The sequence below is a fragment of the Propithecus coquereli genome, unplaced genomic scaffold (genome assembly GCF_000956105.1).
Source record: "Propithecus coquereli isolate 6110/MARCELLA unplaced genomic scaffold, Pcoq_1.0 Scaffold3, whole genome shotgun sequence".
Classification (NCBI taxonomy): domain Eukaryota; kingdom Metazoa; phylum Chordata; class Mammalia; order Primates; family Indriidae; genus Propithecus; species Propithecus coquereli.
This window is the reverse complement of record NW_012148618.1, coordinates 20,807,787-20,825,634: the sequence shown is the minus strand read 5'-3', so window position 1 is coordinate 20,825,634 and position 17,848 is coordinate 20,807,787. Positions and strand designations below refer to the sequence as shown.

The 17,848-nt window shown below is 41.5% G+C and overlaps 1 protein-coding gene across 1 annotated transcript in view; it reads right to left on the bottom strand.

The window, feature by feature from the left end:
- SLC27A2 (solute carrier family 27 (fatty acid transporter), member 2) overlaps window positions 1-14,891 on the bottom strand; it is a 40,278-nt gene extending 25,387 nt beyond the window's left edge. The window contains exons 1-3 of the mRNA XM_012649496.1: window positions 14,177-14,891; window positions 4,662-4,871; window positions 910-1,068 (exon numbers count right to left, since the gene is read on the bottom strand). Of these exons, the coding sequence (XP_012504950.1) occupies window positions 910-1,068; window positions 4,662-4,871; window positions 14,177-14,654 (847 nt within the window). The 5' untranslated portion in view covers window positions 14,655-14,891. The remainder of the gene's footprint in view (window positions 1-909; window positions 1,069-4,661; window positions 4,872-14,176) is intronic.
- Window positions 14,892-17,848: the final 2,957 nt, after the last annotated feature.

Below are 17,848 nucleotides of genomic sequence, written 5' to 3'. Positions count from 1 at the left end.
TCATCTCCCTGTGTCCTGACATGGAGGAGAGCAGAGACGGGAAAGAAGCTCTCTACTGTCTCTTCTTCTAAGGGCACTAATCCCATTCATGAGAGCTCCACCCTCATGACCTAATCACCTCCCAAAGGCCCCCACCTGCTAATACCATCACATTGGGGTTCAGGATTTCAACATATGAATTTTGGGGGACACAAACATTCAGCCCATGACATACATATGCACACATATACATACATATATGTGTATATGTACATATTACTACATAAACATATATGATTATTTAACATGAAATGCCACATGGGAGAATAAGGTAAGTTTTTTAGCCCAGTCAGCAAGTTACAGACAGCTTCCTGGAAAAGGTAGATAGTGGATTTTGCCTTAATGTCTACAAGTGGCATAAATTCTGCTGGAAGGAGAGGGGATGGCAACTCCAATTTGAATGGTAAAGTCTGAGAAGCAAAGGGAAGCAATGGCAAGCCAAGTAGAGCTGGGAGCTGTGGGAACAGGGGAGAAGACGGAAGAACGGGGACAACTGAAGAAGTTTAAATCAGATGCTGATGGAGAGCAACATGCAAGTTTCTGAAGATGGAAATGACATAGGAGAATTACGTATGGAATCTAAGAATCAAGTGTCTGAACCTAGATAAAGACCTAAAATATTTTAAAGGAGTTTCATTCTTGAGATACTGAACAATTATAGCATTATATTGTTGGATAAGCAGGGTGAGAAAATGTACGTTATTTTAGATACTTGCTTGCAATGTGTAAGCCAAATAGCTTTGTTATTAATGCAAAATTAAACCCTGTTCCTAGCAGACAGGAAAGTAGCTAAATTTTGTATTACTTTTCCTTGTGAGCAGATGTGAATGTGTACTGGCCTTTGATGCCTTGTTGAGAGAAAAAGCTTACCGGTCAGGATACATCCATGTATGCCAATCAAAAGTGCAGCACTGTGGTATATGGGCAGAGTGATATATACGACATCATCTGTCTTCAACCCGCTTGTTATAGCAAGGCCGGTTGCACGCCATATGCGCTGGTGATTGATCACGGCAGCTTTTGGGAGACCTTTGTAAAGATACAAGAGAAGGCATGAGTGAACTAAGATTGGTCATTTACAGTTTGGGAGACAGAACTGGCTTAGGAGGCTTCATCATTCTGTGCTTAGAGAATTGCATAGGGAAGGGCCATGACCAGTTACACCAGGAGTTGGCAAATTTTTCCTATAAAAGACCAAAAGGTAAATGATTCAGGCTTTGTGGGTCATACAGTCTCTGTTGCAATGACTCAACTCTGTTTTGTGGACAAAAGTAGCCACATACATACATAAAGGAAGGAGTGTGGCTGTGTTTTATTTACAAAAACAGGTAGGAGACTGTATTTGGCCCACAGGCTATAGTTTGTGGACTTGTGAGTTAGAAATTATTAGAGTGGTAATCTGAAGAGAAAGGAATGAACATCTACTGAACTTCTGTGTCTACCGCTTTGTAAAACATTTTCAAAATTTCATTTAATTTTCATAATAAATTTATGAAATATATAATTATATTCTCTAATCCACAGATGAGAAGGCTGAGATTCAGACAGATTAAACCCATCCAATCACCTTCCCTCATAACCACTTTTATTAATTTCTTATGTACTATTCTAGAGTTTCTTTATACACATACAAGCAAATGTTCACATTTGCTCAGATGCTCTTGCCTTTTCCATTACAAAAATATGCACACTATTCTGCATGGGTTTTTCCTCTTAACACTTAACAATGTTTCTTGGGGATCTGTCCATGTTTGTACGTAAGATTTCCCTCACTTATTCATTTATTTATTCTCTTTCTCTTAGCTGCCTGAAGTCCTTTGTATGAGTGTATTATAATTTATTCACACTATTTGCTATTACAAATGATGTTGTGGTGAATAACCTTGTTCATATGGCAGTTATCACTATGAATGACACTACATCTCTTGCATAAATTCACTGAAGTGAGATTGTGGGTCAAAAGATATGTCTTTGTAATTTTGACGGATAACTGCCACATTGCCAGTTATAAGGCCTGTCTCCATTTACTTTCCTGTCAGCAATACTTACGTTTGCCTGCTTCCTCATAGCCTTGCCAACACACGCTCTCAAATGTTGGGATTTTTGCCAATTTACAAAGTGAAAAATGGTACCTCATTATAGTTTTATGCATTTGCATTTTCTTAACCATAATTTACATAAGTTTTTGTAAGATTTTCTACGGAAAGTGTACACTTATATTATTTTCTATAGAAGAGCAGTTCAGTTGGGTAGGGCGTGAAGTCACGGTAAGGGGAGCTAAGAGTTTAAGACCTGAGTGGGTAAGTAGGCTTTGTGAAGAGGAAGGCAGATCTCTGTAGACTCACATTTTTCAATACTTGATGGTACCCTTTGTCAGATACTGCCCAAATAGAAGCAATTTGTTATAAAGCGAAGAACTATGACCAGCAAACTACCATCATTGTAAACACAATTCAAAATTCATTTTCTTTGACAGTGGGCCACTGGCATTGTTAGTATTAATGCCCCATTCTACACTAATATTAAGAAATTGAAGAAAGCATCAATAAATCAATTGTATCCACTGTGGAAAACATCCAAATAGTGAAAGCTCTGAATTACATTTTTCAAAAAGAAATGCCCATCTTTGTTGCTTTGAAGTACTTTTAGAACTTTCCTAAATTAAGATCTTGTATTAATGAAGAAATAAGAGTATTTGGTAAACCTAAACGTTTGTACCCCCATAATACGCAGAAATAAAAAAAAATTAAAAAAAAAGAGTATTTGGTAACTATTGTATAATTTTGTGCTAATGATTTCCTTTGAGGAACAGGAAAGACATTTTGTTCTCCAGTTACTTAAATGAGTTTTTAGAGTTAATATTTATAAGAGTAACTTGGCAAATATTTTATTCAGAGAAAAGAGAAAAAATAAAATATTCACCAATCTAGCTGTCTTCTAGTTAAATATAAATTCTGAATTATAAGATTAGATCAGAGAGTGTTCATTCTTTTTTTCTCCCGAAAATGGATTTTATGTTTGATTGCCAAAACATGCATTATAAAGAAGTTTTGTACTTGTCTATTCAGTATTAAAACTAGAAGTGTCCATCACTAACAAAGGGCTCACTTTATCTCAATTATTTCCCAAATCAAAGTTTACAATATAATTTTACCATTCTATTAAGAAATGAGGATAAAAGTTCCATATATTAATATTAAGGTGGTATCTGTATGCAGTGGAAGCAACTGGTGAATTGTGTCCTCCCACCTTCCTGTTGGCATGGCAATATATAATTTTTGACAAACAAAAAAATGGTGGACATTATGCTTTCGGCACCAGCTTTAATGTCATTCCCGGCTTCTCCTCCTCATTTAATTAAAGAAAATATTTAGCAAAAGTGACTGCATGAAGGGAAGCTGACATTGAGGTTAAACTCAGGTCCAGGAACTGAGAGATCAGATGGGTGCTGAGGGCCTATAGGCTGCTGTTGAGATAAAAGGCTCAAAGGAACTTTTAGCCTTATCTATAATGTTGATTATTCTACAAGGAGAATGTATGCATTACCAGCTTAAATTAAAATTTTAATCAAAAGAGATGACTCACATGTTTAATTTCGCAATATTAATAATCAGCATGCTGGGACTGGCTTCCTGTCCTTCTTTTGAATATATTTCTCAAGCTTCATATTAATATTATTACATTTTGGTTTTCTCTGGCTGATGATAGGCAGACACGAAATATGTGTTACTAAATATGTGTCAATTATCTGAGCTGTGGAATCAGCCTACGAGGTGAAACCTGACACTTCTATTTCTTTTCTTGGGAAGTTCTTAATTTCTCTAGGGGTTGTTTTCTGAATCTGCAAAATGGGAGTAAGAATAGTACCCACCTCACGGGTGGTGGGAGAATTGTATTATAAACAAACTCCCTAAAGCTCCTTGAAGAATGTCTAGTATATACTGCCCTTAATATTGCTTGTTCCATTTAGCATCCTATGGATATAGGATACTACATCCTACATCCAATGTTCCAGTAACCCTGTTAATTGGCAGTGTTTTTTCAGAGGCTCATGATACAATGGTGCAGCTTATAGTTGAAGGCTATAAATGTGATGAAATACAGTATTTTAGGCCTTATACTAGAGCCATCCTACATCCATAGCACCAAACAGCGCCAAATCCATGTTGCATGGGAAGATAGTAGTGAAAACATTTATATAAACATAACCCCATTATTGTCCCCTGGTCTTCTCCAGTGTTCCATTTACAATTGATTACATATTATATTAATATATGGACTTTGTATATAATATAATCAAAATACAACAAGCATTAAAAAAAATTCCAACAATCCATTTAATGTCAAATCTCACCCATCATTATAACTATTTTTGTAGCTTTTGGTTAACGTCTTTACGTGTTCTATACCAACTGGGGGAAAATATGAATAGCTTTGAGAAACCCCAATGGGATCGTGTGCTATGAAATAAGATCAGTTCCCACAGGCAAGGAGCTAAATCCTCTGAGGTATTAGTTACCTGATGAGTTTTGCCAAAGAAAGAGAAGATTTGAAAAAGTATGCCAACATTTAACTCCTTTAGCCTAGGTACATTTCTTTGCAAATCCTCTCTTTATTTTTACCTGTGGTTCCAGAAGTATAAATGTATAAGGCAGGAGTGGAAAAAGTGACTTCAGACCTCCATGACTCTGGGACAGGTTCAGCTGACATTTCATCCACTTTGTCCAGAAAAGAGTCAACCCCTTCCGTGTTAGAAGTTCTGCTCACATAATAGATGGACACATTATCTTTTTTCAGGCTTGGCAATACCTCTTCAACAGCTGCTTGTAGTTCTTAATACGAGAAAAAATTCAAACAAACTAAATTAGTCCATTAAAGCTCTATTAGTGTTTCAATAAGCTTTATTGATAATTTTGTTTTCAGCATTTTTTTTGGCTAAAATGTGTAGACATGACAAGTGATGCTTATAGTTATGTATTTTTAAATGTGAAATTTGCTACATTTGAAAAAAAAATCACAAGATTTCAATATTTGAGAGAAAGTTGGGTTTTGATGGCTTCACAAGCACGGCAGATGGCTGGTTGAAATCTGTATTTCTTATGGCAAATGCAAACCAGTGGACATAAGGGAAAACCAAGAAATATAACTGTATAACTGATAGATATCTAAAAATACTCTGGAAATGAATTTAGCAATTGCTTATACATGCCCCACAGGACTAGTGATAAAAAAAAAAAAGAAAATTTTAAGGAAGGAAAAGAGAAATGAACAGAAGGGAGCCATGTTAACTAACAAAGATGATAGAAGCCAACTTTATAAACAGGTTTTTTTTTTTAAACTTTAATATCCAGTAGTTTTCTAGGAAGGTTTAGCTGATCTAAGAAATAAGCTAAATTTTGTGAGCATATTGTCTGGTCTGAGAAAAAAAGGAATGATTAATTTAGAGCAGTCTTTTTTTTTAACCTGTGGGTCACAATACAGTAGTGGACTGTTAAAATCATTTAAAGTGAGCAACATTTTTAAAAATTAAACTGGAATGAAATAGAATTTTTCAAGCACATCACACACAGTGAGTGGTAATCATTGTTTTTCAAAAATTTTGTTTCAGTTATGTGGATGTGTGGGTACTGAGTCACGCACAAATGTATTTCTTACTGGGTTAAGGTCAAAAATTTTAAAGGCACTTATTTAACAGGCAAATTGCATTTGATGTTTGCTACTTGGATTTTTGTGCCCGTAAGCCGTAAAATGAGACTGCTTTTAAGCTTACTTGTCTCAAATTGTGATAACTAAAGTGAATATACTCATTCTTATTAGGAAGGTGACTCAATATCCCAGGGAATTACCCTGGGGAGGCTATATCCAATTCATCTTACATGCTTCGTTTATCAGGTGTTTGTGTATGATGTCTCCATCAAGATAAGAAATGTCACTGGAGTAGATGCATTAAAAATGTTAAAACATTTTAACCCAAAGACTCATGTACCTGGTAAAAATAAATCAAATGGTACAAAGGGGTTTATAACGAAAATCAACAAGCCCTTACCACAGTCCTCCTCATATCTATCTAAAGCTACTGCCTAGAGGCAACCACTTTCAATTGTTTTAGCTGTTTGTTCTGGCAATCACCTCTCCATCACAAAAAAAGGTGCATTTCCTGCTTCTTCTTGGCCTATCAATTTTAATCCCCACTCCCATTTTACCCTGTCCACTCCCAATAGTTATTATCTTCACTTTGTATTGTCTGGGTTCATAGCATTTACGTCTATTCCAAGAACATGATTCTGCCTTCCCAGCTTGGTCTATGGGTTGGCTCTAGAAAACCAATCCTCATAATTGACCTGATTATGTCTTTGTAAATATTATTCACTGCAGAACCAAGGAACACACTATAATTGTATTTTTTTTTTTTGAACAGTTATTTCTTGGACTTTCTGGTTGGCTATTATTCTTTAACGTGCTATTGGCCCCAATTCTTTTTTCAACCCTATCAGGTTAATTTTTATTATTTTTTTTGGCCCCAGCAATCTTTATTCTCCTCCTCTATGGTTTTATTTTTTCTGTTTCCTCTCTAGTCCTTCAGCAACAGTAAAACATTACTGTTGTAGAAACTGGGGTGGTAGCATCTATTCCCTTGCTCCTTGGCTTAGGTCCTCATTATGTCCTACCTAGATTATCGCTCTAGCTTCCTGACCCATCTCCTTGCCTCTAATCTCTTGTGCTTCCAAGTTATCAGCATCACTGCTGCCTCACTTCTTGTTGCCTCCCAGTCTACAATCCTTCAGTTCATCCCTTTGGATAGAATCCACCCTCCTCATCTGGGAGGTCCTGAGGCCTTCACATCTTACCCCTGCCGGCCTTTCTGATGTCATCTCCTACTGTTTACCTCTTGCCCCTTTCCTCTAATCGCACTGATCTATTAATATGTGAAATCTCTGAATGTAATTGTAGGCTCGCATCTCGGTACCTTTGTCCAGGTAGTCTCATCTGCTTGGAATAGCCTCCCACCCCCTGGTCGCCAGGAAAACTTCTGCTTATCCTTCAAGACTCAGCCTAGGGGACACTTCCCTTCCGTCAACTTCCTTCCCTCTGCAAAGTTAGCTGCTCCCTTCTCCGGCTCCCACAGAAACCTGCAGATAGTCCTATCAAGGTATTTAGTACACAGTATGACAGGTTCAATTCTTTTTCTCCTCTATTAGACAGTGAAATCTTTGAGAGTAAGGGATCATAACTGAATCATTTTTGCACTCCCCACACTGGACTAAAGTGCTCAATAAATGTCTATAATTGAAAGAATCTGCACGAAGTATTATAGGAGTGTGGAAGAGACAGAGGAATAAGCTAAAGCTGTTGATTTAAAGGATTCAGATCTTACAATACTGTGAGTTGAGAAATCTTTAAAAAATAGAAAGTAAAATAATTTCTGTGATACAGGTATCCCTTACATACAAGTAAGGGCCCACAGAGGTAAATTAAAAAACTACTACTGCTACTAAAGAATGAAGAAATCTCTTTCTTCCTTCCTCCTGCCAAGACTTAGGCTATAGAGTCAAAGAATCTATTCATAAGTTACCTGGACTCATTCTTTTTCCCTCCCAACCTTAATTCGACATCTATTTAAACAGTACTCCCTGTGTGCCAGTCAGGGTCCTAAGCGCTGGAAACGACAGTGAGCAAAACAGACACTGTCCCTATGTTCCTAGAGCCTAATAGAGGAGGAAACAAACAAACAAAAAAATCAATTAAGGTGATCCAAGTGTCACAACAGGGGAAGGAGGAGATGTTTTGAGAGCACATGGGGGATGCCCAAAGACAACCCAGAGGAAGTGCTGTCTAAACCGAGACCTGAAAGATGAGCAGGACTTGGTGAGAGGAAGATCAGCCGACACGGACTGAGCCTGTGTCTGGCAGTGGGAGCCGCTCAACCAAAGGCCCTGAGACAGCATAGCGTGGTGCCAACGTAACTAAAAGAGGCTAAGCTGACTGGAAGGAGGAGTGGGAGGGGAATAAGGTTGGGAGAGTAGGTAGACACAAGGTCCCTGAGGGCCTGGCTTAAGTCAGGCAAGTGGACTGCAGGGGGCAAGGCCAGAGGTGGGGAGACCAGCTGGTAGATGACACTTGTCTACACTATGGTAGCAGCGGTGGGTGGAGAGAAGTGGATGCACTTAAGAGATATTTAGGAGGTAGAATAGACAGGACTTGGTAACTTTCTTTTTTTTTTTTTTCACCTGCAGTAACATGTAGGTAGCAGTCTTAATGAAAGGAAAATGGTAGGTCAAAAGGGACTAAGTTTTTCTTAAATTATTCTTAGGAAAAATGTACTCAGGTATTTGTTATGTATTTAAAATTAATAACAGTAATATTAAAAATAAAAGGAAATGTAATTAAGCAGGTGTCATGTTGATTACAGTTCAAGCAACTTAGCATCGTGTGTATTTCATTCATGTTCCGAGTTGGCCCTGCGCAGGCATTTAGTTTGTGATCCCTGACCTTTTACAGACGTCATCGCATCCAGAGGGAAGGCCATCGCTCCTGCCCCACACAGTTTCCCTCCATCTCCTCTAGCCTGTTGGTGTAGAATTTGTTATTTGGGCAGACTTGAGGTTCCAGTGGTTGCCAGCCACATTAGGACACACACTATGGCAGACTTTCTTCCCTTAAGTTAAAGAAATTGACATAACAACTGAAATTTGAAAGGAAATTCTGGGTGCGAATGCTGCCTGTCAACTATCCAGCTGATATTTAATGGCTTTTCTTTTCTTGACTCTTTTATAAATATGATTGGGCCTACGCGTTTTCTCCTTTATATGTAATTTTTTCTTTTTGTAATTCTTATTGTAAAGCCCGCTCACCTGAGTGGCAGCCAACCAGCACATAAGAGCTCCAATAATCCTTTTTGTGAAAAGAAGGTTGGGTTATCTGAGCCTCTGAGATGTGTGTGCAGGAGTGCTCTTGGGAACAGCACCTGTGAGGCTGTGGGGGAAGCAGATTGGGAGGGGGAGAAGTTGAACTGCGATGCAGTCACAACAGCGGTCTCCTTTTGCTGATCCTCTGATACTAGGGGTCATTCCTTTTAATTAAAGTTCATACTTATGTGAACTTTTGCTTTCTAAATAGCCCTGGAATCAAAGGTTAACCCTTATCATGGGGTTACCAGATCACACCAGGGCTTACATAATTGTTATAGTTTGATATCCGTAAGCAACCATGTCACCTGTCTACCAACTGTCTACTTGCCTGTTTCTCAGAGGCTGGGGGGAGGTCCTTTCCAAATATTGGCCACTTACACTCTCTATGCAGAATAATCTGAATTCTATACTTCTCCTCCAGATTCAATAACATTAACAGCTGATTCAGGGTTTATTTTGTTTTTACGTCTTTATTCCCTTCTTGTTTCTAAATAAAATGAACTGTATTTCCACATATGCTAGCAAAGTGTCAGTTTGTTCTTGAATGGAAATGGCAACCATTCCCCTTGTAATCTTTAGTAATAAGCTGGCAAGAAGAAAAATTTTAGAAAATACCTTTAAGCTAGCTCTCCATTGGGATCTTCTTGGGCTACTAGGCTAGGAACCCCAGCCCTGGGATATATTACTCATTTGGTGTCTGTGTTTCCATCCTTGTAGAAAGTCTTCCCATCATCCTATCCATAGATCTTTTCCAGTCCATACTGAGCTCATCACCTGCTTCCTCTGTGCACTGAGTCCCAAAGAGAGCATGTCTCTCCTATAGTCAGTCCACTGCCAGAGGGCTGGACACAGTGATTGGGTAGGAGGACCTTTGGGAGGTAAGTGAATCTGTGATAGGGTAAGGCTGGGCCTGGGGGAGATTAACTTTAAATAAATTTTCTCTCATCAGGCTATATTTGATTTTGCTACGTTATTTTTCGGGCCCTCATGCCCAACCCAGTGGTTCTTAAGCATCAGGGAAGAAAGCCTGTTACAACCAACCAGAATGGTGGTTGTTAATTCAATGGTAACTCATTAATTCAACATGTAACTCAACATTAACTCAAACGTGTACTGAGTGCCTACTATCCGCTAGGTATTACTACAGCATTATTCAAAGATATATGAGAGAATTCTAAGCTTCTGAAACAATCAAAGTGCACTGAAGCAACTCGTGTAAGTTACTCCTTGGGCAGCCCAGAGCGGTGAGAAGAGTGGAAATTAGATTATCTCTATGCCTTGATTCTGGACTAAAGTTGGCATTAGAAAATTATCTCCTTCCATGGAAGTGAGGCCAGTGCTGTTGGCTATTCTTAGGGTTCTCTGCGTCTCTATTTTCTCTGTATCAGTGTCCCTCTAGGAAACAGCTTTAAAAAATGGCCACTATTTAAGTCACTCCTGCTGTTGTTCTTGTACAGTAAAACTCTTTCATGGAGGATTTCACTGTGCTATGGGACCTGATCAAAACTGCCTCTGGTGTTCCTTTTGCCTAGAATGGCCCCTCCCCAACTGCACTTGTCCAACTCAATTGTCAATGCCCCCAGGAAGCCTTCTTTTACCCTCTGCTTGCTTTTCCCACAGCAATTTGTAGCTCACCAAACATACTTAGCACATTCTCCTGGGCTTCTTAATCATTTGTGTATGCAGTTTAGTTCTTTTACTGGACTGTAAAATCCTTGAACTAATTCATCTTCTTATCTCTCCATCCCATCATGGCAACTAGGGACAGGACTCCTAACCTCAAAAGTTTGTATGACAAGTTTTCCTTGGTCCCAATGTTAGTTTTATAGTGAAGTTCTCCTGTTTTAGAGCTTTCAATGATGTGCGATATCTTTTATCACACTGTTTAAAGAAGGTCCAATTTCATTCTTTTGCAACCTTGCAAAACCAGGCCAAAGGTAATTTAGAACATTTTACCCTTTACCCAGATACTCTCTTGGCCTCAGGCTTGTAACAGAGAGTATCTTTAACTGTTATTAACACGGTGTACAGAGTATTATCTACACTGAGGGAACTATGCATGGTTATGTTGAGTCAGGCAGTACACACTTGACGAGTGAGCTGATGAAAGAACCCTCAGAAGACCTGGGTTATCTTTCCAGCAGAAGAGCTAGTTTAATGATGATCTTAATGCTAGTATAAATGGAAAAAGAGCAAATTTACTATTTCAAGTCTCTTTTAGATGTTTTTGTAAAATATTTTCCCGTGTTGTGGGAAATTAAATACGCTTTCCTGTTTTACCCATATTCTGTATTTGGGAAGTTGTGTGAAAAACTACTGGCCCAGCCAGTTGGCTTCAAATAACTACAACACTGATACACGTTCATATGGTTGAAGGCAATTTTTCCATGTGATTACTTAGATCATACCCTGCCATGGAAAATGACCCTGAAATGTACAACAGAGAGAAAATCATATTCCCTGGGAGACAGTGCTTCTGTTTGATTCAGGGAAGTGGCTGTGAGTCTTGACTCACATAGTTAGCACAGTAAATTCAGAAGGAATAATTGGGTGCTGAAATTCCTAATGGAATTAAGCCCTGTTAAGCTTTATGAAGCAACCCCAAAATTCACGACAACTGGATCAATCCTCATGATAAATGCCACTGCGCCGGTCCTTTACATATACTCCAGAATTTGACAGACAGTTGGAGCTCAGGACCTCTTGCTAGCCCATAAACCCGGCAGGTGAAATTTAAAGTACAGAATCAAACTCACCTTTATGTACCATGTTCATATGATGTGATAGAATAAAATGTGCCCCGGAAGTGAGAAAAAAATCTGGGTTCTGTTTCTACCTTTCTGTTACTAACTACGCATAAGACCCTGGGCAATTCATATCACCGCTCCTTGGCCCTTTGTTTGTTCAGCTATAAAGCAAGTGGAAACTAGGCTGATTGTTTCTCAAAGCCTAGTCCTTAGATCATTTGGTTGAAAATCATCTGCGGTTGGGTTGGAGCTTGTTATAAAAACACACATTCCCAGGCACCACCAGTCCTACTGAACCAGTGTTTTGGGGCATGGAGCTCACAAGTCTGTTTTTAAAAATAAGCTTCCCAGGTGATTCTTATGCTTATTAGTTTCTTTTCGAAACGTTTTTTTAAAGTATAACACACTCGTTAAAGTTAGAGGATTACAGGATCCCTAAGATCCCTTCCAACTCTAAAGAATTCTAAGAATCAGTCCATTCCATGCATTTCCACATGAGCGTATTTAGCCCACATGCAACTCTGGCCTCTGTTTCTTTCTTTGCAGTAATTATTTCGGAGTGTAATTCTGCTTTGATCTCAGTGACTTGGAAAAACTGAATGTTTTTCAAAAGTGTGGCCTCCCTTAGAGGTCAGTTTACTGTCCAGAGAGTGCCATAGGTCCACTGGAAAGCCTAGTTTGAGTTTGATTTGAATACAGGAATTTCATTATAATCTCCACATAAACACAGGGCTCTATGGCAGAGGACTGTTGCCTGAAGTGGGGAAGAGAGTATCTGGTTGTATTTCTGACTTTATTACAAAACCAAACTCTATTATAGTCATTTAATCCTGAGCTTTTTTTGTGAATAAAACTCCAAGCCTTGTGACCTCCTTCCCAGGAGGCCTGGGATACTGAAGAGATAAACAGAATTTATATGCTTCCTCAAGTGGTACAAAGATCACCCTGTTAATAATTTCCATCTAAGTAAGCTGATAAGGTAATAGGCTTACGAGAGTCTCCTAGTTATTAAATTTAAGTAGTGAAGTTGTCTCTTTTCTTAGGCAACTAGAAATTGTTAAAAAACTTTCTTGAAAGGATCATCTCCAAACAAAAATAGCTGCCTCTAAGCTTGCCTTTCTGCTTTTAAATTTTTATTCAAAGCCTATATTTTTTTGTACATTTTTTGGATTATTTATTTTATGCCACATGAAACAGGCATGTAAGCTGCCTGGTTTCTCACAAGTGAATCGACATTTCATCTTTCTGTGACACTAGGCAACCTGCTTAGCTTGCCTCAGGTTCCCCAGCTCTGAAATGAAGGGGTAGAGATGATGGATGCTTGATCTCATCCAGCTCTAACACCTTACATCCATGTGGAGGGAGACAGCAGGACGTTGGAAAGAGCATGGGCTTTGAAGCGGAACAGACCTAGGTTGGAATTTTAAGCCTCAGTTTTCTCAACTGTATAATGGGGTAGAAGGGAGTAATATGTTATCTTTCAAGGTAATAAAAGCATTCAGCATAGGGCTTGGCACAGAAAGGCCTTCTGGAAAGGTGAGCCTTCTTGGCTCCCTAGGTTCCTACCCTGTCACTTAGGTCTTTCAGCCCACACCTGGTTAGGCCTCCTCTTACTGAGAAAAGCAACCCCTGGTCCATATTCAAGTGCAGAGACAAGCTCTGTGGGAAGAGAAAATCATGAGCCCTGTAGGTAACACATTCTCTGGTTCTTCCTGGCCTGGTCACCACTTTAGCATAGCATTTCAGGTCCGGTTGAAATGTGGCAGGAGGTAACCATAGTGCTAAAGGGGTCACAGTTGATATCGATGCAATAGGGGCACACAAGAGCCCTGCAGCATATCCCCAAAGTCTTCTCTCTGTGGATCAGGTGGGGTCACCTTCTCTCTGCAGTGTGAAGCCAGAGATGCTAACAGCACTTGAGATTTGGAAGCAACATTGAAGACTGCTTCATTACAGAGGAGGAAACCAAGGGACAGAGAGGGGAAGTGACTTTCCCATGATCACGTGGCCAATCAGGCAGCAGAGGTGATAACAGTCCCTTTGGATCCATTAGTGTTCACATTCAAGACCCTCTGCATTTTCATACAAATATTGTTAAGTATTCGTTAAGAGCCTGGGCTTTGGAGGTAGAGAGCCCTGGTTATCTACCAGCTCTGTGACCTGGGCATGAGGCTTCACCTCTCCGGGCCTCAGTGGTCTCATCTATACAAGTCCGAAAGTAAACTCTACCAATTGTGAGGACTGAAAGCGCCGCTGTATGTATAGTGCTTAACAGTGCGCCTGGCGCGTAATCAGCTTCCACGACACGTACTTCTAAATGATCATTATTTAGCGTTTCAAGGAAACATTGCCAACCCCTCCCTCTACACTTCCAGTTCGGATCCGAACCTCCTTCTGCAACCCCCACCCCCTACGCCGCTGCTGGTTTGCCAACGCGCGAAGTAGCGCCAGTGCCAGGGCGCAGGGGTCCCCGGGGCTCACCTGGTGAGGCCAGCAGCACCTTGGCTCCGGAGCATTGGAAGCAGTGCAACAGGGACTTCGCACGGATGTTGTAGTTGAGGCACGCCATGGCACAGCCCAGCTTGGCCATCCCCAGCCACAGCCACACGTAGGCCGGCTCATTACCCATTAAGATCGCCACGCAGTCTCCCTGGCGCAGGCCGAGTTGGTCGTGCAGCGCCCGGGCCACCTGGTTGCTGCGCCGGTCCACCTGCACGTAGGTGAGCGTCTCGTCGCCGAAGAGCAAGAAAGGCTTGTGTGGAGTCTGGCGCGCTTTTTCCATGAAGACTCCCAGGATGGTGCGCACCGGCCGCCGGTGCCCGTAGCTGCGCATCCGCCGGACTAGACCGGCCACCTGCAGGAAGAAGCCCACGTCCTGGAAGAAGTAGGGGCAGCAGAGGTTCACCAACAACGGCAGGAGCAGCAGCCCCGCCAAAGCGGCGTAGATGGCGGGCAGCATGACGGCGGCCGGGCCCTCTGTCCCAGCGAGGGCAGAGGGCGCACTTCGGGCGTGCAGCGTGGCGGCGGGGCGGGCTCCGCGTGGACGGCTGGCGGGCTGCGCGGGGGCGCACGGCGGCGGGACGCCGGGTTCGCGGCGAAGGCTGGGGCACAACTGAGAGCCTCGGGCAGAGAGCTCTCCGGCAGGTGCAGTTGCGTGTGGCTGCCCCGGGCTCCCGGCGGGACCGGCGGCTAAGCCCGCCCCCTCGTGGGGCACAGCCACCTGCGCTCCCGGCCCGCCCCTGCAGTCCTCCCCCCGCAGGGCAGGCGGCTCCGTTCCGCCCAGTCTGGAGGTCTGGGGTCAAGTCTGGACTCCCGTCTGCACTGCCCTGCGTTGTGTGCGAAGACTTTACCTCTCGGAGCCGTGGTTTCCTTAAATGGTGACGATTAGACGCACTTAGCCGATGTTGAGCGGATTAAAGGAGATAATGCCAATTGTTATTTGTTGTTACCACTGACAGTGGCTTATGGAGATGGCTTATTGTTATTATCGATAAAGTGCCTTATAAGTGTTAAGACAGTCCCATTATTTATTAATAGCGGGCACCAGGTGCCGCTGCCAAACCAGAATCCCATTCCTCCTTTCTGGTCCCAAGGGCTTTCCGCCTAGTCTCTGTTTCTCAGATTTGCTTCACCTCCCAGCCCCAGTGCCAGGCGGTCTCCTCTGGAGGGGGATTCAAGGTTGAATGAAAGCGCCAGCGACGGACACGTCCAGCTCGTCCCAGCCCTTGCTGGGCGGGTGACAGTCTAGTTGGCCCCGCCTGGCTTGGCGAACCTTGACTTCTCCAGAAGGACTGCCACGCATCACCACGTGAAATCAAGCTCTGGTGTTATTCTGATTTGTTTTCATATTCTGTTAAGTGTTGAAAGTTCGTTAGTATTGTGGGCACAATTCAGCACAAATGTACTAACTGGCTCTGTCAGAGAGTAGTACAACACAGAGCAAATTAAGTAAATGTTACTGACATTTCTCAAAAGCCATTTTTTCTAGAGGAAGTGTGATCCTGTCTTTTAATTTTCCTAGTGCTCCTTCTGTACAAAGTGAACACTTACTGCTTGCTGCTGAGGAGGGTCAGGATCTAATAAAGCAGGTTTTACTTTGTTTCGTGCTCTCCTGCCCTGTGCTCATCTATCTTCTTATTCTTACAACCACAAATAATGAAGACTCACTCCTTCCAGACACTCTCTGCCAGGAGCTTCCCTGTATTATATTTTGGGGGTCCCATTTGTTCTGTAAAGGTGGCACTTTAGTGCTCATTTACAGGCAAGAAAGGGAAGCTTAGGGGAATTGAGACAGCTATGAATAGTAAGTAATGAATTTACTTTTGGTTTTGGAACTCGTGTCTGGTCCCAGGGACCCAACTCTTAGCTTATTCTTAGCAGCTCTCTTAGCACGCTTAGCAACTATGTTATGCTGCCCTCCTGTTCTCTACGTTTCTGTACATGTCTTTTTTTCTTCAGCAATTAAAAAACTCATACCCACCTCCTCTTATTAGCCCCCTCTTTTTATCCCTGGTAATTTTTCATGCAACCCTTTCTCTTTTCCTGACTTTCTCATTGCTGATCCAGCTACTACTAGTGACTGGTTGCATCATTTCCCTGGGGATGAGTTGGGGGCCTTCATCATCCCTAAGGAGAAGGCAGCAGTGTTAACCAAAGTAGGGGGCACAACAGAAACCATTCTGGTGTACACTTCTTTCATGTCGAAGCTCAGAGCCAGCACTTCCTTTTCCGTCCCAGTGCCACCCTCATCCATTGACGGCTAGTCACTTCAGTGTAGCCTCCTAGACTCCTCTACTTTTTCCCCCTTACAGAGCTACTCTCTACCCAGAGTGTTAGGTTACCACAAAGGCCCACTTTCATCTCTTTTATTCTGAGAATCACTTTAATCTTGTGTATCAGCAATCTTTCAGTTGCAAATAAAAGAAGACCATTTTGTGAAAATTTTTCAGGGCATTTTTAAAAGGCAGGGTTTGGGCAGAGGGCAGGGGAGAAGACACAAATTTGGGGAAGAAAAAATTAGCAAATGTCTATAATATATACCTTGGAACTCTTTGCCCTAATGATTCTAGTTTTGAGTTTGGATCCACCTTTTTGCTCTACCACCAAGTTAATAGTTGTCTTAGTCTGTTTAGGCTGCTGTAACAAAATACGTGAACTGGGTAGCTTATACACAACAAAAATTTGGTTCTCACAGTTCTGGAGGCTGGGAAGTCCAAGATCAAGGTGCTGGCAGACGTGATGTCTGGGAAGGGCCTGCTTTCTCACAGATGGTACCCTCACTCTGTATAAAGGGCCAATGACCTCCCTGGGGCCTATTTTCTAAGAGCATTAATCCCATTGATGAGGGCTCTGCCCTATGATCTAATCACCTCCCCAAAGCCCCCCACTTCTTAATACTATCACCTTGGGGGTTAGGATTTCCACATACAAATTTTAGGAGGACATGAACATTCAAACTATAGCAATAGTTTTCCTGGAAATATTGCCATCATCTGTGTCTCCACTGCTCGTTTATCTTTAGTGATTCCCCACTGCTTCTCATTCTCTTCCACCCATGGCACCTATAGATAATAGCATACTAGAATATACCTGTACAGCGTACTACAATATACCTGGCCTAGAGCTAACCAGATGCCCTGGCTCCCTTGGAGGATGATCAGTAGCTGAGCACATTGCCTGCCCATTTTTGACACGTCTATTGGGAAGCTCTCTGGTCCAGAAAATAAAATTCAAACTTTATTTTCTGGCTCTTCTGAATCTGATTCAAACTTCCACTCACTCAATTAACAAATATTTTATTGAGTTTCTATTATTAGCAGAACATCATCAGACACTAAATATTTTAAAATGGACCCAAACGTAACACTTTGTGTGTGTTGTCTGGTCTATACACCCCTAAAAATGCCCTGCACATTCCTCTTTCTACAGGCTTGTCCTTGCCACTTTCCACCCCTGAACTTTCTGCGCCCCTGAATCTCAACTCTCCTTTAAGGCAGTGGTTCTTAGATTCCTGGATTTCTCAGTCACTTAGTATTTCAAAACAAAGTTAGGAGCTCAAAAAAGGTACAAACTGTTTAATTTTTCAAGTAAAAACAACCCCCAAGATTGTATACTTTTATTATTATTTTTAAAAAGAATGACATTTTTGGCACT